Source organism: Ursus americanus, chromosome 19 (genome assembly GCF_024610735.1).
Source record: "Ursus americanus isolate L20-20 chromosome 19, mUrsAme1.1.p, whole genome shotgun sequence".
In the NCBI taxonomy this organism is placed as follows: Eukaryota; Metazoa; Chordata; class Mammalia; order Carnivora; family Ursidae; genus Ursus; species Ursus americanus.
The window spans coordinates 50,641,660-50,668,016 of NC_142145.1; the positions used below are offsets into that span (position 1 = coordinate 50,641,660).

General features: G+C 43.2%; 2 protein-coding genes across 2 annotated transcripts in view; one reads left to right on the plus strand and one right to left on the minus strand.

Moving 5' to 3' along the window:
- The window catches only part of LPIN2 (lipin 2), an 83,449-nt gene extending 82,316 nt beyond the window's left edge, over nt 1-1,133 (minus strand). The window contains exon 1 of the mRNA XM_045781909.2: nt 1,000-1,133. The gene's annotated coding sequence lies outside the window, so the exon portion shown is untranslated. The remainder of the gene's footprint in view (nt 1-999) is intronic.
- The window catches only part of LOC123782003 (uncharacterized), a 63,903-nt gene continuing 38,034 nt past the window's right edge, over nt 489-26,357 (plus strand). Inside the window, exon 1 of the mRNA XM_087869982.1 lies at nt 489-1,543. Coding sequence (XP_087726108.1) covers nt 489-1,367 — 879 coding nt within the window. The 3' untranslated portion in view covers nt 1,368-1,543. The remainder of the gene's footprint in view (nt 1,544-26,357) is intronic.

The window sequence follows — 26,357 nt, forward strand, 5'->3', positions numbered from 1 at the left end:
AGCTTCAACAGAGCCCGGCCTGACACCAAGACAAGAGACACTTTCTCAGTTTAAAATAAACAGGTTTAGAAAAATCATCCCGAAGTGTACATTTAAGATTAGCACAGCGGCTCAACTAAATCCTTCAGAGCATTTTCAAAATATTCAGACTTCCAGCATTTTCTGAAAGGAGAGCTATCTTTCTGGTTCTGTTTTTCCTGAGTATGATTTCAAAATGTCATCCCAAATTCTCAATGAGAATAGTCTTAACGTGTTCAGGCGAGTGGAGGACATAGTGATCCGCCGGGTTTAAAGTTGAGAGAGAGAAGCCCTTACTATAAAACTGTTATCTTCACACGTTCGATACAAATTGAGATTCGCCGAGGGAAGGGGGGTTCGAGAAGGGAAAAACCGCTCACACTTAGGACCGAGTCTACAACCTGGAGGCGGAGACAGGGGCAAACGAACCGCCAGGGACAAATAACAGCAACTTCCCAGCCCTGGCTTCAATGCGGATCACGTGCCTCGGGCGCCCCCTCCCCCAGGGCCGGGGGCGGGATGGAGACGCGGCCTCCAGCAGCGCTCTCCTCGCCGGGCGCCGCTTGGCCAGGCGTCACTTCGGCCTCCGTTCCAGCCTCCGCGCCAGAAACTCGCGAGCTGGGGGCTCTGAAGTAACCATGACCTCGGGCTGCGGCGGGGGCACCCGAATGTTTCCGTCTTCACGTCCCCCTCCTCACGTTGACTCCGCAGCCGCCAGCCCCGGCGAGCCCCCCACCCCACCCCACCAGGCCGTCCTGCCGCGGTGCTGGTGGGGGCCGCGTCTACGTGACCGCGGCGACGAGGCGGGGGCAGGGGTCCCGGCCTCCCGCAAAGCAGCACCGCGCCGAGTTGGGAGACCCCAGCCGCCCGCGAGCGCAGAGACGCTAAGCCCGCCGCGGAGGCCGAGCCGCGACGGGGCGCGGCGCGGAGGCGCAAGGACCCGACCCGGCGGCGCAAGGACCCGGCCCGGCGCCCGCTTACCTGCAGCGGCTCCGCTCCCGACCCGCGCCGGTGCCCGCGGGCGGCCGAGGGGACGCGGCGGCTGGACGGCGACTGTGAGGACCGGCCGGGTAGGGCGGGCTCGCTGGAGGCTGAGGGGGCGGGGCCGGCCGTGGACGCGCGCGAGGCCCGGGCGCCCGCCGCCGCCGCTGCCTCGGGAGCCGCCTGGGCCACAGCCGAGCCGGGCGGCCCTCATGAATGGGACGCGGCGGCAGCGGCGGCCGAGCGGCGGGCGGGCTGCGCGCAGGCCCCTCCCCGGCCACGTGACGCCGTGCTCGGCCGCCGCCTCCCGGCCGCGCGACGCCCTAGCGGCCTCCCTCCCGGGGCCCGCGCTAGCCGAACGCGCCTGACGGCTGCTCGTCCCCTGCGTCGCACGGCCCGGAGCCCTGGCCTCTCTCGCTTGGCGCAAGGCTAGCGATACTTTTCTAAAAAAAGTTTCTGCTGGTCCCCATGGCAACCCTGCGGCGCGTCACGTGGAACTTAGAGCCCGACTGCCAAAAAGAACAAATACTAAAGTGCAAAAAAGGTATACCGTTGAATGTTTTATAATCCACTTTCCATCCCCAGTAGCGTGTTCGCCTGTTTGGTTACAATCCCCGCCCCACCCCTCTTTCCCCAATCCTATTACACATTTAAAAATACACTTTTTAAGAGAGGAATTGTCGAAACTGTATGACTGCACACTGATTTTTATCTTTTTGCAGCCCATTATTAACAGTTATGAATGGAAGTGCCTGTGTTACTTCCAAATGTCAGTTAATTTCTCAGTATGCTTTCCGTGGATGATAATTTATATAACTTTGAGGATCTTGGAAAATAGGCATTTCTATAAATCTTCTGCGTGATGAGCCCAGCGGCAGCACAATTTCTTCCCACAGACGGAGTGTGGTGTGGCCGCTCTGTGCCGTCGGGACCCAGGAAACCGGCTGCCAGTCTCAGGCCCCTCTGTGGTTCCGAAGAAGGAACACAGGCAACCACTTCCTCATCTAAGTTCCTTGGCCTGTTGTCATTTAGCCGAGCTTTGCCCCATCCTTAACCAAGGCCTTACGGAGACTAGGTAGCTTCACTAGCCCAAGCACACTAAGAATTTTCCTCTTTTCTGTGCCTCTCACTTGGCTTCCGAGTGAAACAAAAATTTTAGAAGACAAGAACTGGGATTTCTCTTCCAGTATTTCAAAGCATTTTACTCCTCTCTGGAGAAGTGGAAATGAAGACCGAAAAAGCTGGATCCTCACTTTCTACATCAATAAAACGAAAATAGTGATGGCTTTCTCACAGGATTGTTTTGCCTATAAAGTGCCTAATTTAGCTTAATGTCTGGAACCTGGAACATGCTGTTACTGATGTGGTTTTGAAATATAGGTGAGGTTCCGTGGGGTGGAGTCCGGAGCCCAAGAAAGAATTTTTGAGGGGTCTTTAGTGCAAAATGGTGGTTTATTAGTGCACGGGGAAAGAACCCGTGGGCAGAAAGAGCTGCTGCCCCACGTTGTGAAGGGTGGCTGATTACATGCTATGGGGTTGGGGGAGATAAGGAAAAAAGGGAGGTTTTTAAAGGATTTTCATATGTTAAAGAGGACCTTCAAGATACCGGAGGCCTTGCCATTGTCAAGTAAGGTTGTTTTTCCCTCTAGCAATGCATTAGCATTAAGATCATTGGGAGATTCCTGGAAGAATGTCACACTTGTCCCACCCAGGAGTGGGGGATGGGGGAGGTTGCAGGGTGTAGGCTTATGCTTTGTCTGCAGCCAGCCCTCTGCTCTCCTCGTTAACGGTTTGCTCTTTTTCATTTCTTCCATTTTCCCCACCTAAGACTTTTCCTGTTTCCCTCAGGCTATTTTCACTACCTCCTGCCTTGCGAGGAAAACACTCTACCAAGCTTCCTTCCTTTCATCATCCGGGAAGCCCTAGACATCCCCTCCCTTCCTCCAAACAACCTTAGGTTTGATACCTCATTTCCGAATGATTCGCATTTCTAGTATTTCCTCATTCTCTGGTGTCTACCTACTTTACACCATGACTTAAGCAAATAGGAACTCATTAAATATTTGTTTCATAATATCCCTTCATTTCCTACCCCTGACGCCTAAGAGGTCTGTGGGGAACCACCAAATACCCCCCTACTGCACTGGAGTGTCAGAGGAAAGAAAATCTTCCTTCACCTGTCTGCTGGCCCACCACCTTCCAGCTCCATGGGGGACCCTCACTCTTCTTGTCGTCCCCTCTTCCTCAATTCTGGGTTCATCCCTTAGGTTTAGCAGGCTCTGGCTTCTCCTACTTAAGATAAAGGAGGAGAAGGGGGAAGAGGAAGAGAGGGAAGGGAGAAGAGAAGCCAGAGACTTTCTTATCCCTTTGTTCCTTCTTAGGCTATTGACCTATATCGCAGCTTCGCTCCCCAAGGTAGCCAAGCTACCTGGAAAGAGGAGCCTCTGCTTTTTCAATCACGATCTTGCTCCTGCTTCTGTTCCTCTTGGGCTCCTGGAACTGCTCAGGCTAAAGTCAGCAGTGACCTCTGGTTACCAAATACAGTGGATCTCTTTCAATCTTCTCTCACAATCTCTGTAGGGTAAGACACAGTTGACCACGATTTCCTTCTTGAAACTCCCTCCTCCTCCAATCAGCCAGAAACTCCTCTGAGAGACTCATGCCTGTGCTTGGCGGTTTTAGACATCTCCTCCACCAGCATGGCCCACTGTGACATCCAATTCAGGCCCATCACGTTTGGTTCTTCAAACTGCTCCTCCTGAATCTCCTATCTTGGCTAATTGCACCATCACCCATTTAGTCATCCTAGCCAGAAAAAAACCTGGGAGGGAGTCTCATTCCCCCCCCACTCCCATCCCATATACATCAAATCCGTTCATATCTACTCTAAGGCTCTCTGCAGAACTGCCATGTTGGCCACCTGCAGGGCCCTCCACAGTTGCACAACCATGTGGCCTCACCCCTCTGGCAGTCAGGCCCTTCCTATGTCTCTTATGATCCATTACAGACACATCTGAGCTCGTCTTCTGCCCTCCAGGTCTCCACAGTTCCAAGTAACCTCCACTCGGAACTGCAGACCTACCCGTAGCACGAGCTACTGGCAATCCATGCCTAGAGGAAAAAGTCCAAGTTCTCTAGCATGGATCAGGGTGTTCTTTTTCTCTCCAATTTTCTCCCCTGCTCCTTCCAGCTGGTATGCTTTAGCCATTCCTTTTGAAACAGGATAATTTTTGAAATACTGACTTCTATCTTCTCCATGCATTTTCTTCTTTCTCCCTCCCACTCCCACCTCATTTTAACAATGTAGTCAGGCATTCTGCTTGTCTCAAGGAACTTCTGGAAAGCAGAAGTGGCCTGCAACACATTTCCTTTGTGTCTTTAATTCCCGACACTCTAAACTCATTGAGGAACTGATCTAAGTCAGGAGGGAGAGAACCAGTGAAAGGGTTCTCTTTAAGGGAACCCAGAAATGGGGAGGATTTCCCCTAGAGTAAGAATCAAGTCTGCCCAGCTCGGAGTTGAAAGGGAGGTGGTTTATATTCCCCCCCTCTGGCAGCTGCCATGGGAGGTGATTAAATCTTAGAGAAATAGCTTTGTTGTTCCCAATTTATGCATCTCTTCTGTGAGGACTGTCAATCTCAATAAAGAAGTGAAGTGATACAAGCTCAAATTACCAGAATTTGAGTTTATCAGGAAGTAGCAAAGGAACTTGCAATTTGGGAAACTTGTGCTGTAGCAAGAAAATAAAGTCTGTCTTCTGTAAACCAGGCATTTACAGGAAATCAGTCTCTCAGTTCTTCAGTTCTGTTCCATGGGTGCCTGAGAAATATTCTCCATTTCATATCCTCCATTCCATATCCTTCAATTATAGATTGAAATTCTTTCACAGGACAAAGACTACTTAGCATTTTCTGAGCCATCACTGTATGCTCAGTTCTTTTAGAAATTCTAACTACAAACTCATGAAGTATCTCTATCATTAACACCAATTTATTGATGAAGGACTGAGGCACAGAGAGTTTGAATGACTTGCCTCAAGTCTCACAGCTAGTAAGCAGTGACCCTGGATTTTGTCCCCAGGCATACTTGACTCCCAAACCTGTATTTTTAACCACCCATTTCCACCACTGGTTAGTCACCTCTACTATAATATGCTTAGTGAATTGTCTGGACTAACTCATTAAATGAAAATAACAGCAACAAAAATACTGGGTAAAATATTAAAAATATATTCTGGCATCTATAGACTGGCAAGAAGTTGAACAGTAGCACCAGGACAGAGTAAAGGCCAGAAACTAGTGGGATAAGCAGAGCCCAAAATCAACTTTTGCATGGAAGGTATTTGCTAAATCTAGTGAATTCAAATATTGGTTTTTGTAGCCTTGGAAGTCTTAAGGGCAGAAGTGAAAGCCTACTGGTCTGCTTTAAGAATGCAGTTTAAATAAAAGTCCCAATAAAGTTGGGACTCCAAATGCAAAATCATAGAGTTAGAAAAAAATTATTATTTTTTTTAAAGATTGTATTTATTTGACAGAGAGAGACACAGCAAGAGAGGGAACACAGCAGGGGGAATGGGAGAGGGAGAAGCTGGCTTCCTGCAAAGCAGGGAGCCCAATGCGGGGCTCGATCCCAGGACCCTGGGATCATGACCCGAGCCGAAGGCAGATGCTTAACAACTGAGCCACCCAGGTGCCCCCAAAATCAATTATTTTTGAGTCCACCCAGAAACCCTACTAAAGTTGATCATAGATTGAGCCATATGACAAGTTTCAACAAATTTTGAAATGTTTGCATCACATAGACCCTATTTTCTTACTGTAATGCAATTAAGAATAAAAAATTTATTTTTTTTTTTTAAGATAACTGGGGGGCGCCTAGGTGGTGAAGCCAGTTAAGTATCTGTGATTCTTGATTTTGGTTCAGGTTATGATCTCTGGGCATTGAGATCCAGCCCCAGGACAGGCTCTGCATTCAATGCCTCAGTGCGGAGTCTTCTAGTCCCTATTCCTCCCTCTCTGCCCCTCCCCCTGCTTGCTCCTGGGCACGTGCACTCTCTCTCTTTCTCTCAAATAAGTAAATAAAATCTTTTTAAAAAATTAAAAGTAAAAACTAGAAATACCCATTTGTTTGGAAACTCATGGGTCAAAGAACAAATCAGTCTGAAAATCTGACAATATTTAAATGCTATCTATTAAATATTTGATATTATATGTAGAAAGTTGAGAGATAAAAACAAAGAAGTAGTTAAAGGGAAAGTTATAGACCTAAAAACTTATATTAGAAGAGAAAATAGTTTGGGGTGCTTGGGTGGCTCAGTTGGTTGAGTGACCGACTCTTGATCTCAGCTCAGGTCTTGATCTCAGGGTCCTGAGTTCAAGCCCAGCATTGGGCTCCATGCTGGGTTTGGAAACTACGTTAAAAAAAAAAAGAGAGAGAGAAAATGGTTTGAAATATGAAGAGTGAAAGAGTTAGAAGAACAGCAAAATAAAGTCAAATAGGAGAAAGGAAATAATAAAACAGTAAGAAAATAATAAAATTTAAAACAAACGTGCAATAGAAAGGACCAAATAAGCCAAACATTGAATTTGTGAAAGACTAAAAAATTTTACAAACCTCTGGTAAAAATGATCAAGGAAAAAAAGAGAAGGCACAACAAACAATGTGAGGAATAAAGAAAAAGCTATAATCATACATGATGCAGAAATTACAGATAAAAAAAAAACCTTTGTGAATACTTCAATGTGAATTAAATTTGAACATTTAGATGAAATGGAAAAATTCCAAGAAATAGAAATAGAAAACAAGACCAGAGTCATAACCATTCAAGAACTTGAATCTATTGTTAAATATTTTCTGCAGAGAAAAACCTAGGCTGAAATAATTTTACCTGTGACTTTTAGCAAACATTCCAGGAATAAGTAATACTAATCTCACATAAACTATTCTAGAGTATAGAAAAAGAGAGATTATTCTTTAATTCCTTTTATGAGGCTAGCATAACCTTATACCAAAATCTGACTTGGAGAATGTGAGAAACAGAAATTTCAGCCAATCTCACTCATAAATATAGAAATAAACATCCTAAGCAAAATTTCAGCAATTTGTTTGGCAAAATGATACATCATAATCAAATTGGTTCACCCAGAAATTTAAGGTTAGTTTCAGACAAGAAAATCAATTAATGTAATTCACCATATTAAAGGTTAAAGGAGAAAAATCATATGATGATCTCAATAGATGCAGAAAAGCCTTTGATAAAATTTAATATCCACCTAGAACTCATAATAAACTAGGACTATTTCCCCATTTGTATTTACAAAAATCTACAGTAAAATCATAAGTAACCATTCCTTTTTAATGGGGAGCAAGGGGCACATGGGTGGCTCAGTCGGTTGAGTATCTGCCTTTGGCTCAGGTCATGATCCCAGGGTGCTGGGATCGAGTCCCATGTCAGGCTCTCTGCTCAGCCAGGAGCCTGCTTCTTCCTCTGTCTGCTGCTCCCCCTGCTTGTGCACGCTCGCTTGCTCTCTCTCTCTGTGTCAAATAAATAAATAAACATCTTTTTAATAAAATAAAATAATAAAATGGGGAACAAAAGGTACACCTGGATGGTTAAGTCAGTTAAGCATCAACTCTTGATTTCAGCTCAGATCATGATCTCAGGGTTGTGAGATTGAGCCCCACATCAGGCTCCATGCTGAGTGTGGAGCCTACTTAAGATTCTCTCTTTCTCTCTCCCTCTGCCCCTCCCCCCACTCACTCACACTCTCACATACACACTCTCTCTCTCAAAAATAAAAAATAAATAAAATGGGGAACAAGAAAAGTTTGCTGCCACCTCTAGTATTAAACAGTGGAGTAAGGCAAGAAAAAGAAATTAAATATATACAGACTAGAAAGGAAGAAATCACAATAACATGATAGTATGTGTAAGAAATTCAAAAGAATATGTACGTAACCTACTGAGATGAATGTGAGAGTTTAGCAATGTTGTGGGTACAAAAGTCAATATGCAAAAGTCATTTAGCAATAAAAAGAAATGAATTTTTTAAAAGATGACAATGTTTACTATAATTACCACATACTCCTTAACCTCTCTTATTTCCACATGACTGCCCACTCTTCATCAAACCTAGCATAAAAATATGTAGGTCTAACTTGTTTCTTCAGGTCTTCATTTCTTTATGAAGACTCCCATGTCATGCAAAACTTAAATACATTTGTATGCTTTTCTCCTGTTAATCCATCTTTGTCAGTTTAACTTTCAGACCCTAAATAACATGTGCAAGACTTTTATAAAGAGAATTATAAAACTTCATTGAAAAGCTATGAAGAAGACCTAATTAAAGAAATATGGTATTTATGGTTAGAAAGACCCAATCTCATAAAAATACTAATGTTCCACAAATTGACCTATAGATTCAACGCGTTTCCATTCATGACCCCAACAGAGGTCTCTTCTTGAAGAAGAACATAGAGGGAGAATTTATGCTCTTGTATAGCAAACCTATAGCAATCAGTAAGGGTGGTATTGGCACAGGGATAGACAAATAGATTAGTCACACAAAATAGCCCAGAAACAGACCCAGTATACACAGTCACTTGATGTATGGTAGAGGTGGCAAGTCAGACCATTGGGGGAAATGTGGACTCTGCAATAAATATTGAGGAGGCAGTTGATTATCCACATGGAAAAGAATTTGGACTGTATTCTATGGCATATGCCCAAATCAGCCCTCGTTGGATTAAAGGCACAAAACCGAATTTGCTTTGCTGTCATCATTTCAAGACTATATTTCCTTTTTCACTTTGCCATTTCTGAAATTTTGATGTTTCTTATAATTAATGGCAACTTATATTCAATGATATGTGATTTATAACTTTTAAGAGACAACATAGGAGAATATGTTAACAAATTCAGGGTAGGGAAGTATTTCCTAAACAAAAAGCACTAACTATAAAGAAAAAGATTGATAGATTTGACTACTTTAAAGTTAGAACTTCTTTAAAAGAGAAAATAGAGTAAAACAAAACAAAAATAAGCATCATTCTAGGAGAATATATTCACAACACATATAATATACCAAATAATAGGATCCGGAATATATGAAGAACTCATATGAATCAATAAATAAGTCTAGCAATCAGTAGAAAAATGAGCAAAAGAAACAAAGAGGAATTTCACACACACACACACACACACACATACACGCACACAACACACATAAATTGTACATAAACATATGAAGAGATTTAGTTCCATTAGTAATCAGGGAAAAGTAAATTAAAGCTACAATGAGATACCACCACACTTATCAGAATGGCAAAAATTTTAAAAGTTGTTCAATGCCAAGTGTTGACAAAGGTGTAGAGTGACCAACAAGAGCTCAGGCACGATGCTGGTTGGAATGCAAAACATCTTTAGAAACAGTATGGTATTACCTAGAAAGTTGACATACACATACAGGAAGATTCAGGAATTTCAATGTTTTGTAGATATACCCTCTAAAAATCCTTGCGCAAATGTATTCAGAGACACATACAGGAATCTTTATGGTGGCATTGTTCTAATTGCAAAGAGCAAGAATCCAAATGTTCACCAAAGGTGAAATAGATAATTAAATTGTGGTACAATCAGACAAGAAATACTATACAATTACATCAGCATAAATGAATCTCAAAAGTAAAATTTTAAACAAAGAAGCAACAAAAGATTAAAGTATGATCCTACTTATTCTGTTCCATAAACAGGCAACTCTAAACAATATATCATTTAAGGATAAAAGCATAGGCAATAAAAACTGCAAAGAAAAAACAAGAAAGCAATGAACGGAAATTTCAGAGTAGGATTAGCTTTGATAGAGAGAAACCGGTGCAGTGTGAGAGTGGCATACAGCGTCATAGGTAGGGTGTCTTGGGTGATGACTACACAGGTGTTTGTGTGTATCTTTATTTTACAACAAAAATGAAAATAAGTGAAAGACAAATGAAAATTAATCAATAAATGAATACCTCTCTCTATTTTTTAAAAAATGTTATTGTGTGCCTATGAGTTTTGTAAGCTTACCTTCATGGCTTACAAGACAAACTTCATGTGTCTTGCAACTTCCCTAAGAAGCTGCAGGGAATGGGTTCTTTTCAACAGTGTGATGCACAGCTTGCTTTGTAATAAATCCTTCTAAATGATGAGCAAGAAAAGAGGGACCAGAAGTGCAAAAGGAAATAGTAGAAGCACAAAAACTCTTCTAAGAAGTCATTCACAATATCTCTACCTCCAAATCATTCCAGTTAGGTCTGTTGTCATTCTTTTAAATCAGTGGTTATAATTCTTAGTCCTCGGGACAAAGTCACCTAAATAAAGATGGACTTTCTTATTTTCGCTGGTTATGTGCTGCCGGGATCATAGAACCAGGGACCTAGGCGGCAAATGTGTCTGATCTGCTGCCAGAGCCGAAAACCCCTTAGGAATGTTATTGTCCTGTCTCTGCTTGAACCCTGCAGTGGTGGGCAGTTCATCATGTTGGGGGCAATTCATTTCATGACCAGGCAGTTAGGATTGTTGCCCTACTCAGTAGGCAGAGCTCCATCTGAGAGACCTTCTCAGGATCACTCAGCGTCACCTAGGAGACAGACTTTGTCTGAAAATCATTCCCTTGTTGGAGCACCCACCACCTGCCATAGTTGGGCAGTTTAGAGAGAACGTTAAGAAGGATTTGATTATTAGCACCTCGAGATTTTTCTTCTCCTTTGTAGGGCCAAGTTTCATCAGCATGTATTGTACATTATAACCAAACGAATACTGTTAACAAGAATAAGAATTTTAGAAGTTATGGAGGAAGGAGAGATTTTAACTGGCCTAGGAAGGGCTCTGCCCCCAAGCACGTAGGGAAGCCCTCAGCAATTCACTGTTACACTCCACAGTAACCATTCTGAGGCCAGCCTGGACAATTTTCCCTCTGTGAATATTAACTTTCTTGTGCTTCCAGATTGCTTGGTTCAGCAGCTACTGTCTGTATTTCTTTCCAGAATAGCCACTAATTTGAATGGAATGTCTGGACAACCACAAACTATTCTTAAAGAATGTGTTTGCCAAGTACATCTGGTCTCTTTATCCTTTTCCAAAAGACTTCAAAAACTGTTCTTTGTTCCTCCTTGGTTTGGGGGTGTTAGTCCTACGTAACGATGCTGATGATGCGTGTACTCCCTCCCTTCTTTTGCTTCTCCTCATTGTTTCCCTTATGAAAGCTCTTCACTAAGTGAATTTTCTTGGCAACACAAAAGGTTTTTCCTCCCCCCCTTCCTATTTCTCTAAATGGTTTAGTAATGTTAAGATAAATTTCTTCCAATGTTAGAAAAGTCAGAGAGAGGGGTGCCTGGGTGGCTCAGTCTCTTAAGCATCTGCCTTCAGCTCAGGTCATGATCCCGGGGTCCTGGGATCGAGCCCCCTGTGGGGCTCCCTGCTCAGCGGGGAGTCTGCTTCTCCCTCTCCCTCTGTCCCTCCACCCTGTTCATGCTCTCTCTCTTGTTCACACTCTCTGTCTCAAATAAATAAATAAAATCTTAAAAAAAAAAAAAAAAAGAAGAGTCAGGGTGAAAGGGTATGGCTTTGTAGCTTCTTTTCTTGTTAGAACTCAAGTTTTGGTGTTTTTACTAAGGGAGTCTTGTTATTAAATAATAATCTCCAGAATTTATGAAATAAATGCTCAGCCAGTTTAGAGTGCTACTTAGTTATTAATTAATTAATCTATGGAGCATCCCCTTGAGTGGGTCAGTCACGATGTACTTTCCACAAACTTCTGTGAGGAAAGAGACTACTTCTGAGCTCAGGGATGGGCCCAGTTTGTATTAACTTCTGGGTGCAGAAGAATACAGAACTTGTCTCAGAGGGTACAGAAAGAAAAGGTACAGCTGGAACAGGGATTCTCAAAAGTTTCATTGTCGAAACATGTGTTATTCCCAACTGTCCTTCACCCTCAGCCAACCCATCCCACCCCTTCCACCCTCCCCTTCAACACAGAACACACGCTGCTGAGACTTTCTGTTTTAGCTGGAGAGGAACAGATAGAGGAAAGGTACAAACAAGGCAAGGCAAGGAGGAAAATGATAAGAAAGAAGCCCAGGCCTCTGCACAGAATCAGAAATCAGCTTTAGTAATGGACTGTTATGAACTGAATTAATTTCTAATGACTGAATGAGAGCAGTTTGGGGTGAGGGGTAGGGAGTGCTAATGGGAAAAAGATCTTCCCCAGAGCTGATGTCATCACCATCCAAGTAACCACCTTCCTTTCCAGATTTCTCATCTCCTCAAACTTTCCGGAATTGTTTTATGATCCTGTGTCAGAAAACACAGCTCTGGGTGTCTATAGTCTGGGAGCAGATGCAGCCTGGGAAGGGAGGCCTTTGAAAAGATGCTACAAGATACTAAAGGAAATTTGAACTGGGAGTGTGGAATTGACAATGGAAGCGAACACTTGCTCTGCCCTGTGTTCTCAGATTCGAGTCTAAATGTAGATCATGGTATGGAACTGCCTGTAAAGCTTTTCCCGCTGGGCAAGCATCTCTTCACCTCTTCTAGTTTAGCTTCAGAGAGGAAGTTTTATATTGCTATTGTTTTGGAGATAGAAGGTTCCTGAGAAGCCAGCCCCCTTGGCTTCAGAGAGTCTTATCAACTCACTTCTGAGCTGTACTCAGTGAAATCTCATAATAATGTTTGCTAAAATGTCTTTTCATATCGTTGTTAGATAATGAGACCTGAAGGATGTTTGCTTGGGTGTAACCAATATTCTTGTTAGGAACTAACTACTCCCCCGTTGAAAGTTTCTATGGATATCAACGCTCTAGGCCGTTAAATGCCTGACTGGTTTTAAGAGAAAACCCAGCAACCTGGACATAGTCACAGCAACAACATCCCCCCTGTGGTCCTTCCTCAGCGAGACAAATGAAATTCTGACGGTTTTGGTGACATATGCCACTCCCTCTTATCCCCACCATTTCTTCCATCCATCCTCTACTCCCAACTGTTAACTAGATACACCCCCACCTCCCACCGAGTCCTCCCAACTTGGCTCAGATTGTTCCCTCTTTCTGGAATGTTCTCTTGCGCCCTCAGTTCTACTTATTCTGCCAAGTTCTGAGCAAGTGCTGCATCTGCAAGAGTCTTCCCTAAGCTCGTCAACTGGATGTAATTTTTCCTTTCATATTATTGAATGACAAAGCAATTGGTTTGTACTTCACATAATGCCCCATATTATAATTATTTATATGTAAATCCAATCTCCCTTTCCAGATTATTTGACACTTGATTGCCTGATACATGGCTAGTTTATTATTGTCGCTTCAATAACATCTAACACTGTGTAACATACTGCAGAAGAAAGCTTAATAAATATTTGGTGCACAAATGTATGAATGTGGCCTCAAGTAAGAGCAGAGATGGATCCACGCCGTGGTTGGATTGTGCCACAAAGCTAACGTCCTATGGGAAAAAAGTTGCAGGACAGTGAGCAGTTTCCCCAGCCCTATCCCAGGGTATTTGCCTCCACCAATCTCCAACTTGGTTTCCCTCTTCTTCCCTCTACATACCCACCAAACTCATCTCCTCATCACTGCCGGAAAACTTTATGCTCATTGCCGGTCTGCAGCTTTGGTTATGGCATTCTTCCTATCTGAAATGCCTGACTTCTCTGCTTCTAACTGCCTAAGTCTTGCTGTCCCTTCCAGGCTGAAATTAAAGTCCTCCTCTGTTTTATAAAAAGATTCAAGACAGATTTTTAAAAGAATTAAACTTCACTTTAAAAAATGCCTTTCATGTTCGAAGTCTCAGGAGCATGGCAGCAATATTCCACGAAGCAAAGTGCATCTGTATCTCTCCCACGCACGCAGTATTTAATTTTCAAAGACTGCTAAAGATGCTTACGCCTTCCAAATTTAGCGCACTTCTAATTAAATGTTTTCCTGTCTCGTTTCATTAGGAAAAAACCATAAAATGGCAGGCAGATCAATGAATAGCAGTGATATTTCTGTTAAACTTAGCATTGTAAATCACCTTGGCTTCAGACAGCCATACCCATGTTAGGGGTTGGTCTACTGGATTTAGTAACTGACTCTGTGCAAACTCCCACGGACTGATGAAGGTGGGAAAGCATAAAGCAGAGGGGTGTCTAGGTGTGGATGTTTGTGTTCTGGTTGTGGTGTTTGTGTGCAAACGTGTGTTAAAAGATAAAGTTGGCTTATTCAGCCTTGGATCATGTATTTTCGGAGAACTGGGTTGAAATATTTGGAGGGGACTGATGTAGTAATTACAGAAGTCATGAGACATTTTTAATTCACATTTCTCAAGGGGGGAGTAAGCAATACATCTGTTTAAGAAAAAAGAAAAAATGGGAGCTGAATTTTCAGAAGCCCCGTAAAGGAGAACAAAGAATAAGGAATACTAAAGTAGGAAACATACAATTTAATTAAAACATAAGGTAGTAACTATTAAATAAATTCCTAATTAAGTAAAAAGGAAGATTGAAGAAGGAATATTTCCTAAATGTCCAGAAACTAGAATTATGGAATTTGAATAAATGATAAAACATTTATTTTACTTTCATGATTGTATGAAGAATAAATTCATGTTTATAATAATATATAGCATAGAAAATTCTAGGAGTTCAAATAAACCAATCTAAAAACTTATAGGGGCACCTAGGTAGCTCAGTCAGTTAGGCGTCTGCCTTGGGCTCAGGTCATGATCCCAGGGTCCTGGCATTGAGCCCCACATGGGGGGGGGGGGGCCCTGCTCAGTGAGGAGCATGTTTCTCCCTCTGCCTGCCATTCTCCCCTGCTTGTGCTCTTTGGCTCTCTTTCTCTGTCAAATAAATAAAATCTTAAAACAAACAAACGTATAATGGGATCTGTGTTTGTGAATTAAACATATCTTTTGGTATTTGATAGACATATGATTTTATATGACTATCCCCAGTTAATTTTCATTCATTGATTAATCCTTACATTACTCCAGCTGGGGCAATGGGTTTGTTTACATTTCATATATATGATGCAGAAACTACTAACTAACTAGTAACTGAGTGAGTTGTGTGACTTGCCCAAAGATACTCAGTTAATCACAGTGGAGCTACTTGTGAACAGAGAATAACCCGTGATTCATCATGTAGCCTTTCCTGGTTGTGAAAATTTTCTTCTTCCTGTTTACATTTTCAGTTTAACCAATGCATACTGTGTACCTGGAAGGATTCTAAACATGGCACAAGGCAGAGAGAAATAAGGCACAGTCTCCTTCTGGCTTTCTCCACCGAGATTCATACAGTTGGGTTTTCTGTGAACATGAGAAAGGAGTTTGGCCATTGGGCAGCCACCAATGACAAATGCCTACTGCCAGGCCTAAACTTTAAGCAGAAGTTAATTCTAAAAGGAAGACAAATATTTTGCTTCTTCAAACTCACTCTTTATTAGAAGTTGGCGCTAAATAGATGTTATTTCTAGCTACCAACTAAGCCAAGTAAGGTCTCTGTCTCAACCATGTTGTTTAGTATTTTGTGTTTGGACATTTTTGCAACCTGAAAAGAAAGTGACTTTTTTAATACCATAATAAAAATCATTCAAATATATATCAAATCACGTTTTTTACCTAAAATATTTCTTCTAAGTATTCAAATGGGCATAAAACCTCTAACCTTCTGTGGCTCCTCTAAGACTATATAACCTATTGCATAATAATAAAATCATTGTCCTAATAAGTGCTTTACATGCATAACCTCTCCAACCCCACAACAACTCTAAGAGGTAGGCATTATTCATTATCCATGTTACAGATAAAATACTGATGCCCAAAATACGGGATAACTTGCTGGAGGTCACACAACTACGAAGTGGCAATTGGCCTTAGACTGGCAGGCCCCAAAGCCACCACGATATATAAGCCCAATGAGGACATGTGAGAAATGGACCATCACAGACGTTCGACTTTATACGAAGCTTTCGCGAAATTTAGTTTTTCCCGTACATTATGTTCCCCCGGCCCCGATCCACTAAAATTTTATAAACCAGGGAAACAATGTCATCTCAATCATTAGGAGTACAGAAATAGGGAACTTTTAATGTCTGCACAAATCAATTAAATGAAGAATCATGAAAAAGCCACAAGAGAGAGAAAAAAAATCTTTTTAAAACTTCTTCAGGCTCAAGAGGAGAATTACTAACTCAGCCAATGTCCTCCACCTTTCAATCCAGGAGGTGATTGACTTTATTTCTTGGGAGATGGTCATCGTGCCTGTTTTTAACATCTCACGGCACCATAAAGAAACAAACTGACATGACAAAAACAAAAGATCCCACCGAGTCTGAATTTAAAATAAGACAAGAAAGCATAGGGCTTTTCAGAAGTAAACGTTAAACAGATCGACACGGAGCATCTATCTTTGCATTATGTAAATCAGAGACTCTAGAGAGTCTAGTCAAGTCGAATTATGCTCATCACACCTTGGAGCCGCCATTCGGAAGCTTCTCATGTTATTTCCTTCTTGCTCCTAATTTCACCTGATGTTCATCGTCCAAAGTTTACTTCCATGAAGTGTATTTCTGCACACATTTCCAGGTAGTTTCCTTTATCACTTGTCCTTACAGATCTTTTTTTTCACCCACTCTTCATCTTTTTTTTTTTTTTTAAGATTTTATTTATTTATTTGACAGAGATAGAGACAGCCAGCGAGAGAGGGAACACAAGCAGGGGGAGTGGGAGAGGAAGAAGCAGGCTCACTGCGGAGGAGCCTGATGTGGGGCTCGATCCCAGAACGCTGGGATCACGCCCTGAGCCGAAGGCAGACGATTAACGACTGAGCCACCCAGGCGCCCCTCACCCACTCTTCATCTTGAGGCTCATTTCTTTTTAGGCCTTTGCAACTCAGCTCTTGCTTCACTGTATTTCAGTAATTCATGTTGTACAGTATTTGTTTTTCCTGGAGATTCTCGCCTGGGTCATCTGGCAAGATGCTCTCTTTTGAGATCTGGTAAAGTGAGGTGGTCGCTCTGTCAGGACACCATTTGGGTGTGGTTCTCTCCACTGTTTACCAGCCATCATTTGCCTCTACAGAGGTGGTGTGACTGGAATCCTGAAAGACCCAGCTCCCCTGAAACATGGTCTCTAGCGTGGATCCCAGATTTTGCATTGGGGGCCTTTGTGAAAATAAAATAGCTTTTTCAAAAGGGATTAGAATTTCCAATGGGAGTCCCATCCCTCAGCTTAGAGGACACTGAGGGAACAGAACTCAGGACAGGGATGTCATGAGGGTCTAGTACTTGGGGTCGGTAGACTGTGGTGGGAGAAAGGCCTGATGTGAGCATCACAGCCCAGTAGGCTGGAGGTTTGATTAGCCAAGAACCAGCATCAGGTGAGTGGGCTCCAGGTGCACCGAGCAAAAGGCAGGTGTGGGATACCGAATGGAAGAAGATAATTCCCCTGAGTGGGAGACTGCCCCAGGCTAACTCTGATTAGTTACATTATACCAGGAGTGCTTACTACTAGAGAAATGAATCTTAATGTTCTCCCCTGCCTCCTCATCAAAAACCAGAAAAACAATAAAACTTGCTTCACAGAAAGAAGTTTTCTTGTCCAAAGTGAATGGAGAAATTTGTGAGACATCCTGTTGCTTTAGTGATTCCAATGCTTGGAGTGAAAATATGCTCCTATATATTTATTTGCTTAAAACTTAACTCCAGTTGTCACAACAAACCAAAATGAAGAAGGAAGTAGGACTTGCAAGCATATTTTATAGACAGCTGCCATCTGGCTCGGTGAAACCGTGAAAGCCTCCTCAAGAACAACTCTTGCCCTGATTCTTATCTCTTATTTATTTAATCCGCTCCCACTTTTCCTCAGTCCTTTCCAAGGCAAATGTTCACTCTCTCCAATGATACAGAAATTTTACTAGGCTCTTGGGGGAGGGTGATGGGAAGCTGGGTTTTTCCCCAGCAGTGTGAGGGAGGAGATCCTTAGATGTTTGGGTCAACTGACATTTCCACCCTCCCTCCACATCAAGGACATTGTTCTTATGATACTCCTTGCATGTCACAAATTCATCTAACAAAGGTGGCTTCTCACTTGGCTTTTGAAGACCACTGCTTCAGCGCCACTGAGGACAGAAAGTCATGGGGCCTAGGTATTGAGAGATCTGGGTTCCATTCTTCTTGCACTTATCTGTCACGTGACCTTGAGCAAAGTGCTTCACCTCCCTGAGCATTAGTTTGCCCACCTATAAAATGGGGACCAATAACTTGACCCTGAGCCGCCTCACCAGCTTGTAGGTATTACTTTACGTACGCCCGACGTGCTGCCTCAACTAGGAAGCACTTTAGAAACATATTTCATACAAAAATAAAATAGCGCCTGTAAAATTTTTAGGTGACGTAAGAAACTGTCACAAAAATGAATTCCTGATTCTATACATTCCGAATGATTTCTGTACTATGAATGGGTACAGACACACTGACATAATACGTTCTATTTGCCGTTTGAAAAGTTACCCTCAGGAAAACAAGGTGGGGACAAGGGAGGGAAACGGGAAGGGAAGCCCCTTGTTACACACCTAATATGTGCCAGGTGCTTTCCTGGGCACTTTTTAAGGAAACGAACTCATTTAATCCTCACAAAATCTCCATATGGCAGACAGTGCCATGTCCTTACCCCTGCTTTCCGCTGGCGCGGGTGGGGAATGCAATGTACACGGTCGGAAAGAGGCGGATTTGAGGTCGGTTCTGGCTGGCTCCGTGATTCTTCCACTGCACTAGGAGAATCCAGCTCGACTGGACTGCTCAACAGAATCGCTGACCTACAACAGAACGGTGATTACAGAGTCACCCGGGGGGGAAATGTACACACACAGAGGACTTGATTTTGTCTCAAGTGGCCTCTAATGAGTCAAAGTTTTAGCACAAGACAAAGAACTTTTGGTGGTGAGTAGCAAGACTCACTTAAATAGATTCAGTAAAGATGTGAGTAAGGCCCCACCACCCTTGCAATATTTAATAAGACAAGATAGAGTCTGATGGTAGAAATCCAATAGGTTGCCTTCAGTTCTAGTCCGGAGTGGTGGGTCCAGCTTTTTGGGCCAGGCTGGTGATTGACTCTATATTTTCTGTGCTAATTTTTCTCAATTATAATGGCAAGAATTTCTATTTAGGAAAGAAAGGAAGTAATGACCCTATGTGGCCTTCAGGGATAAAGATTTACTGAAAAGGTTTGAAACATATATAACATAGCCAGGGCTTCTACTCTGGCTTCCTTTATATGACTGCCGGTACTAGTAGCTTCACCTAGACGTTCTGTGCCCCTACCTCCTAGAGGGATTATTAATAGTTCTGGTCTAGCTTTTGCTCGCTGAAATAGGTTAAGTGTGCAGATGGGTCACCCATGGATGGCCCAGGGTTGGGTTGAACACGGAGAAGTGTTTACTCAAGACTGTCTGAGCAGAGACCCAATCCTGGTGGAAGGTAGCCAAGACGGAGCAAGGCAATACTGGACACCCTGGGGAGGAGTCCTGAGAGGGCAAAGCTCCCTCTGTGAGGAGGCAGGGTGGGAAGTGCCATGCAGGACCTGGGCAGCTGCACCCGTGCCAGAATGTTTAGGGGTGCTCATTTCAAGGCTGTCTGAGGGTGAGGGAATGGAAACCAAAAGGTAACCCAGGTAGCTGCAAAATGAGCAAGACAGACTGGATGATGAGGCCAAGGGATGGTGACGGGAAGCAGAAGAAGCAGTTCCCGTATTCAGCGGGCTTTGTGCTCCCCAAAGATAAACAACCACCGCAAAACACCCATCATGCTTGGTTGGCATCTAATTCCACAAACATGCGTTGAATGTCTACTCCGTGCAAGACATAAGACATGGTGCTAGATGCAGGGAGGAGGAGTTCACTCTTGATAAAGTCTCACGCCGAAAGAGGACAGAAGAATGAGACACTAGTGAGGGAAATAAACGACGAGGAAGTTTCTGAGTAGAATTCTCGCAACGCACGGCCCGCACTGCCCCAGCCTCAAGTGACCTCTCTTCTCCTGCATCTGTCTGCATTATCTGCGAGGCACTTTTCTTGAGACCTTCTATCTTATACTCAGCTCGTTCGTTTATGATGAAATATTTATGGAGAAGCTACTACATGCCAGGAGTTGAGAGATGTGATAAGGCATCAGACGCAGTTTCTTTCCTCAAGAAAATGTCTGCCCTTGCCCCGGTCCGTTGGTTGGTCTGAGGCATCTAAGGTCCTAGACTTTCTTTGCAACTTAGCTCTTTCATTTTTCTTGTTAAGATTTATTTATTTATTTACTTGAGAGAAGGGGGGAGGGGGAGAGGGAGAGGAGAAAGAATCCTCAAGCAGACTCCCCGCTGAGCGCAGAGCCTGGTGTGGGGCTCATGCCATCTCCGGGAGACCACAACCTGAGCCAAAATTAAGAGTCAGCCACTCAACCGACTGAGCCAGCTAGGCGCCCCTGCATCTAAGCTCTTACCATCACCCTGGACCCCCTGAGCCCTGAATTCCTCAGCTGCCACACTGCCCACAAAGCTGGGCTCCACATGAGGTGGTCCTGCGCCCGCCCCTGCCCAGGTCCAGCACTGTTCCCCCTCCCCTGCTGGTCCTTTATGCATCTGTTCCAAATCTTTCCAGATCTCCTCCAGCCCTAAGTACATCCTTGCTCTTTATTCCGTCCATCACCTTACCTCTCAAATTCCTGGAAACCTGCCCAAGTGCATCAAAAAATACATGAGTCTTTCACGTTCTCTCTCGCCTTTCCCTCCGGCCTCCTTTTCTCCCCTCTTGTCCTAGGGAAAACTCGTCTGGCTTCTCCACAGCGCCTTTCTCTCTGCTCACAAGCGGGTTGACACCATTCATTCTAAAAAGAAAAGCTTTCCTCCAACTGGGCATCTCCTATACCGCTTCGATCTTAGCTCTTCCTTCTTTTCAGTGGTGATTTCTCCTGGAGGAGCACGCATTTATGCCTATGCCAGCATGTCTCTGCTCTCTCTCAGCCCACTGTTGCCCCGCTCCCTCCCAACCCCACCCCCTGCAGAGGTCACTGCTCCTGAAGAGGTCACTGACGTCCCCCCAACTGTGAGACAATGTTCGCTCACCTAACTGTGAATCTTGGGGCTGTCACCTTCCACAATTCCTGTGACAAGCCATGTTCCTGTTTTTCCTGTTTTCTGACAGCCATTTTCCAGACCTTGTCCCAGTTCCTCCTTGTATCCTGGAGATATGGGCAGTAACTAAGGTCAACTCCGGGGCTTGTTTTCTTTTACCCCGTCCCTCTCTCTTGGGAGACCTCACATGCTCTGCACCGCTCCTGTCACACCACATCAGAACCTTCTTCATGTATGCATAGGGACTTGGTGTTTTCCTCAGTTTCAGACCCAAGTTTCCAACTGCTTGCTAGCCATCAATTACAGTTCAACACCTCCAAATTCAAATGCATGATCTGTTCCCCAGACTCTTTTCTGTTTCATGTACCTCAGATAAACACATTACCATCATCCCGACGCTCAGACTTGAGGCTTCAGTGAACTTCAATGCCCCTGTTCTCTCCCTCTTCCCCAGCCACACCACTTCATCACTCACTCCAGGCTGTTCTTCAGGACAATCCTCATGTCTGTGCCCCCTTTCCTATTCCTTCTGCGACTTCTGTAGTTTAGGACGTGGACGCATGTGGTGCAGTTGAAACATGGAGGCCAGCAAAACAGATTCAAATTCTGATTCCACTGGGACCTAGGAATAGAGCCAAGAAAAGTCACCCTCTGGACCTCTACTTCCTCATCTAAAAATCAAGGGGATAACACCTTCCTCTTGGAGCTGTCATGAAGATTAATGTAAGGCATAATGTGTGTAAACCACTATGCATGGGACAATGTAGACATCAAAATATGTTAATTTTCTTCCCTTCCTTTTACTTAGGTTGTTTTGAAATTCACTTTTAATTGTTGACTATTTTCCTATTTCTGTTTTCCTCTTTGCAATCTATCCCCCATGCAGGCACCGAATCTCTTTCTAAAACTTGGATTTTATATTTGGTCATTTTCCTGGTCAGCGACTTCTGGTAATGACCTATCGCCTGAATATTACCTGCTCATACTCCGTGGTAGTCCAGACTTTCCATGATTTGCGGCTATTTATTTCCATTGGCCTGTGAGGCCTTTCTGTAGGACAGTGAATATCCACAGGGCTGACATTGAGCTTTTTATCCAAGTTCTTCCAACCGATGACTGGAACACAGTAAAGAACGAACACGTATGTATCCTGCTTACATCGGCTGCTGTATTACCACTCAACTTCACCAAATGTTCATTCACTTCCTTAATGAATTACTCCTTCAGACATACCCACTATGCTTACGCTTCTGGGGGCCATTGCATTTTAATTATTTCTGTATTTTTAGTTGAAAACCTACCTCATAAATGTTCATTGATCATTTCCAAATTATTCACAATGGTTGATGAGCCCGGAAGGTTTATTATATTATTCTTTCTATTATTATGTATAACTGAAAAGTTCTAGAATAAAAAATATTTTTAAATTTAATGACTAAAGGAAATGAGAGAATGAATGGATGTGCATGTACCCACTACTGTGCATTTGCTCGTTCTATTCATTCTACCTGTTCTGTCCTATTTCCACCAAGTCCAAATAGTACAACTTTCAAGACCCAACTTTCTTCCATGAAATGATCTTCAGCTCTCCTAATTTTAAATTGATCTTTTTCTACTCTTTGCTTCTAAAGTCTTTTGTTTGCTATTTGTGGCCGAGAAGCTAGTTCTCCTGCAATGTCCATTCTCTCCTTCTTTCACAGAAAGACTCAATGTTTAGCTGGGCTCATGCCATTCAGAAAAGACTCCGTTTCCCGACTTGTTTTGATTTGTAGTAACCAGGTGATCAAGTCCCGCCAATGAGATAGAAGTAGGATTGTCCTGTGGTGACTTCTGGGAATCTTCCTCAAGAGACAACTGGCCATGTAGTAACTGGCCGGCTAGGCAAGAAGTGTTTCTAATAAAAAACTTAGAACTTCGGTTTGGTGTTTTTTCTAGGTGCCTAAATAAGCCAGGCTGTTTATACAGGAACATTTTCATAAGAAAATGGTTTTACCCAGGATATCTTAATCCAAGGCATTTCAGCAAGCCAACGCGAACCTGTATTTGAGGTTTGAAATCTGAGTTTGTCTGCATTGGCCTTGAGGATTTGGAGAGTAGACAAAGAGGCAGTGTTAAAATGTGTCAGGTTAGATTACTTAATGGTTTCTCCAAAGTGGAGGAAAGGTATTGAAAGAATGACAGCAAGAAGAGTTAGGGAGCTAGAAAGTAGCTGGATTTACTGCACATTACACAACAGCCGATATTATTTTAAACTACATTCCGAGAGAACAGTCTGATATCTAATGTGTACAGGTCTATGCAAATACTATGGCGTAAGCCCGGGAAAAATGCATATATTTGCAAATAGTGTTCCAATGGGCCCTTCTGTAAGTAAAAACAATGAGGCTTTAACTCAAAGACTGTCATAAAGTGTGACACGGAATCTTTTTTATTGAGTGTCAGTAGAAAAGTAAGAATCAAGGAGTTTGAGTAATTTATTCAATGCCACTTCTTACCATCATTTTGAACTTGTTGAAATGGGTATAGTGAGTTCAGAAAGGAAACCTGATGTCTTCATGAGAGATGGAGCCACGTTCTTGCTCTGGGTGGGATCACCTCTGCGGGAGAATATTATATTCTCTTTCAAAGGCAAAATGCTTCTGGGTTTTGCCTCTTTACTTTGTATGTACTTTTTCTTTCTTTTTTTTTTTAATTTTAAGAGAGAGAGAGTGGGGGTGGGGGGAGTGAGGAGGGGCAAAGGGAAAGGAAGAGAGAGAATCTTAAGCAGACTCCACACCAACATGGGGCTCGATCTCACAACCCTGAGATCATGACCTGAGCTGAAATCAAGAGTGGGGCGCTTAACTGACTGAGCCACCTGTAAGTACTTTTAAAGTTATACTTGTTCACCTACTAGCATTTATGAAATCCTATATCTGGGATGCTTTTTCTATAATAAAATATTATCATTTGTAAAAAATTTTAAAAAGCAACAGTAACTGACCAGCATCGTTTGTCTCTTCTTTTTGTCCTAACCTCTATCCTGCTATCTGGAATGAGGATGTGATGGCAGGAGGTCTAGCTGCTATCTTGGACCTGAAGACCATGGCCACATCCTCAAGACGATAGATCAGTAAGCTGGAAGGAGCTGGGTCTCTGAGAATTTCATGGAGTAGGCCCTGGACTGGACACTTAGCTGTGGAATTTTACATAAGAGGGAAAATATGCCTTTAACCTGGTTTAGTCACCATTATGTTGACTTTTTATTTCTCAGAGGCAAAGTTACTGTGCTGTAAAGGAAATGAGAGAATGAATGGATGTGCATGTACCCACTGCTGTGCATTTGTTTGTTCTATTCATTCCACCTGTTCCATCCTCTCGATATACACATTTTTTCAATAACATTTTTTCTCTGAATTATATTTGGCTGTGGATATGCTGCAGGACAGGATGTCTCTTCTCCTTGGTCTTTGCCCTTTCTACCTCACTCTCAGATTACAGAGATGGTGTCACTATTAGCAAGAGAACGGTTTTGTTTGTCTTGTGGGCTGCATGTGAAAGATGTAGGCAAGTGCCGGCCAGGCCCCTGACTGTTCTGGTAGGATGGGGCCCAAGTGAAGCCCGGTGTTAGGGATTCTGCAGAAGGAAGGTGGGTGGGTCAAAAGAACCCGGAGAGCAAAGGAAGAGAAGAGCATGAGAGACTAGAAGTTGAAGGGGCTCGTAGCAAGCATTGGAATGAAACTGTGAACTGCCTCATGATTGAAAGGGAAAATTGAGACTCATTTCTATGTTCCCCTGACCAGGGTGTTTTTGAGAGGAGTTACTGCTGACGATTGCCTTCTCGTGGGGGATGGACCTTCAAACCCCTCCAGATACTGCCAGCAAACTCATGGGTGACATTCTTCTCTCTCTCCATTGAGGCATTTCAGCTTCTCCTGAGCAGAGTCTATATTTTATTCATAATTTTACTCTATACTTATCAGCTAGTTCACAGTTTATAGAGATGCTAAGTAAATGTTTGGTGTCAATATTGATGGGCCTGATGATGACCAGCTTTAGTTTTGCAGTGTCAGTACCTCTAGGAACTTTTTCCTGTATCCAAATCTGAAAAAGAATAAGGTACCTCATCCTCTCTGGCTCCCCTCCCCCGAAGTGTTTAAAATCCTTCTTGGGATTTGCCTAAGTAAATATATACCTAACACGTATTTTTATGCAGAAGGAGGCATTAATAGGCTAGGGTGGGTTTAACCAAGTATTCATTAGCTTATTTTGTTGATCTTTTTCTGTTCCATTTGGAATTTTACTTCCCCCTTTCAGTTACAGGCAAAACGACTAGAAAGCGAGGGGATGTATCTTCCTAGTGAATGAGTCTTTAATAAATATAGGGATTGTGGGAGCAACTGAAATGTCAGCGGCGTTCCTGTTCTTGGGCGGTTAAACACAATGCCCGGTAGGAACAAGATCCCATCATCTCCTGGGGCAGGGCAAAGATAAGGAGCTATGAAGGAAAGTAACCCTCAGCTCCCCTTCCTGCCTTGGGCGATTGCTAGCAAGGACATCCCCATTCCTCCCTTACCCATGACCCCCTCCCTGGATGGATAGGGGAGGTACAGGCCTGTTTTCTGGCTTTAAGATAATTGCCATCTCTTTGTATTCCTTCCCCATGCTTTGATACATCTGTCCTTGCTTTGCTGATATAAAAAACTAAATAAAAGCCATATGCACAATTCAGCTGCTGCCACTCTCCCTTGTAGAGGCAGCCCTGCATGACCCCTCAGATTGGTGTCTGAGAGCATTATTTCAGTGCGTGGCGACATCAACCACCATAATAGTGTGATTATCAATCAATATTCACTGCATGTCAATTTCTGTGTTAGTGTGAGGAATCCACGCAATCCCCTTTACACACTGAGTAGAAAATACACATAAATAGAGAATAATTTCATTCTAACATGTAAACATAGTACTCACTGTAAATAAAACAGGAGTTCAAAGGAGAAATATGCACACAGCCTGGAAGGGAAAATTAAAGGTGACTTCATGGAGCAGATGAGCAGTGAAGAACAATTAGGATTTGGTGGGGCGACATGGAGGAAACAGGGGCTGGGAAATCATGAGCCAAGCTCATGGAGTAAGCTCATGAAGTTTTGAGCAGAGGAATAGCAAAATGTACATTCTAGAATACTGGAATGGTTGTGTTCACCAGGATAGAAACATACCGCTTTCTTTCTTTTTTTCTTTCTTTCTTTCT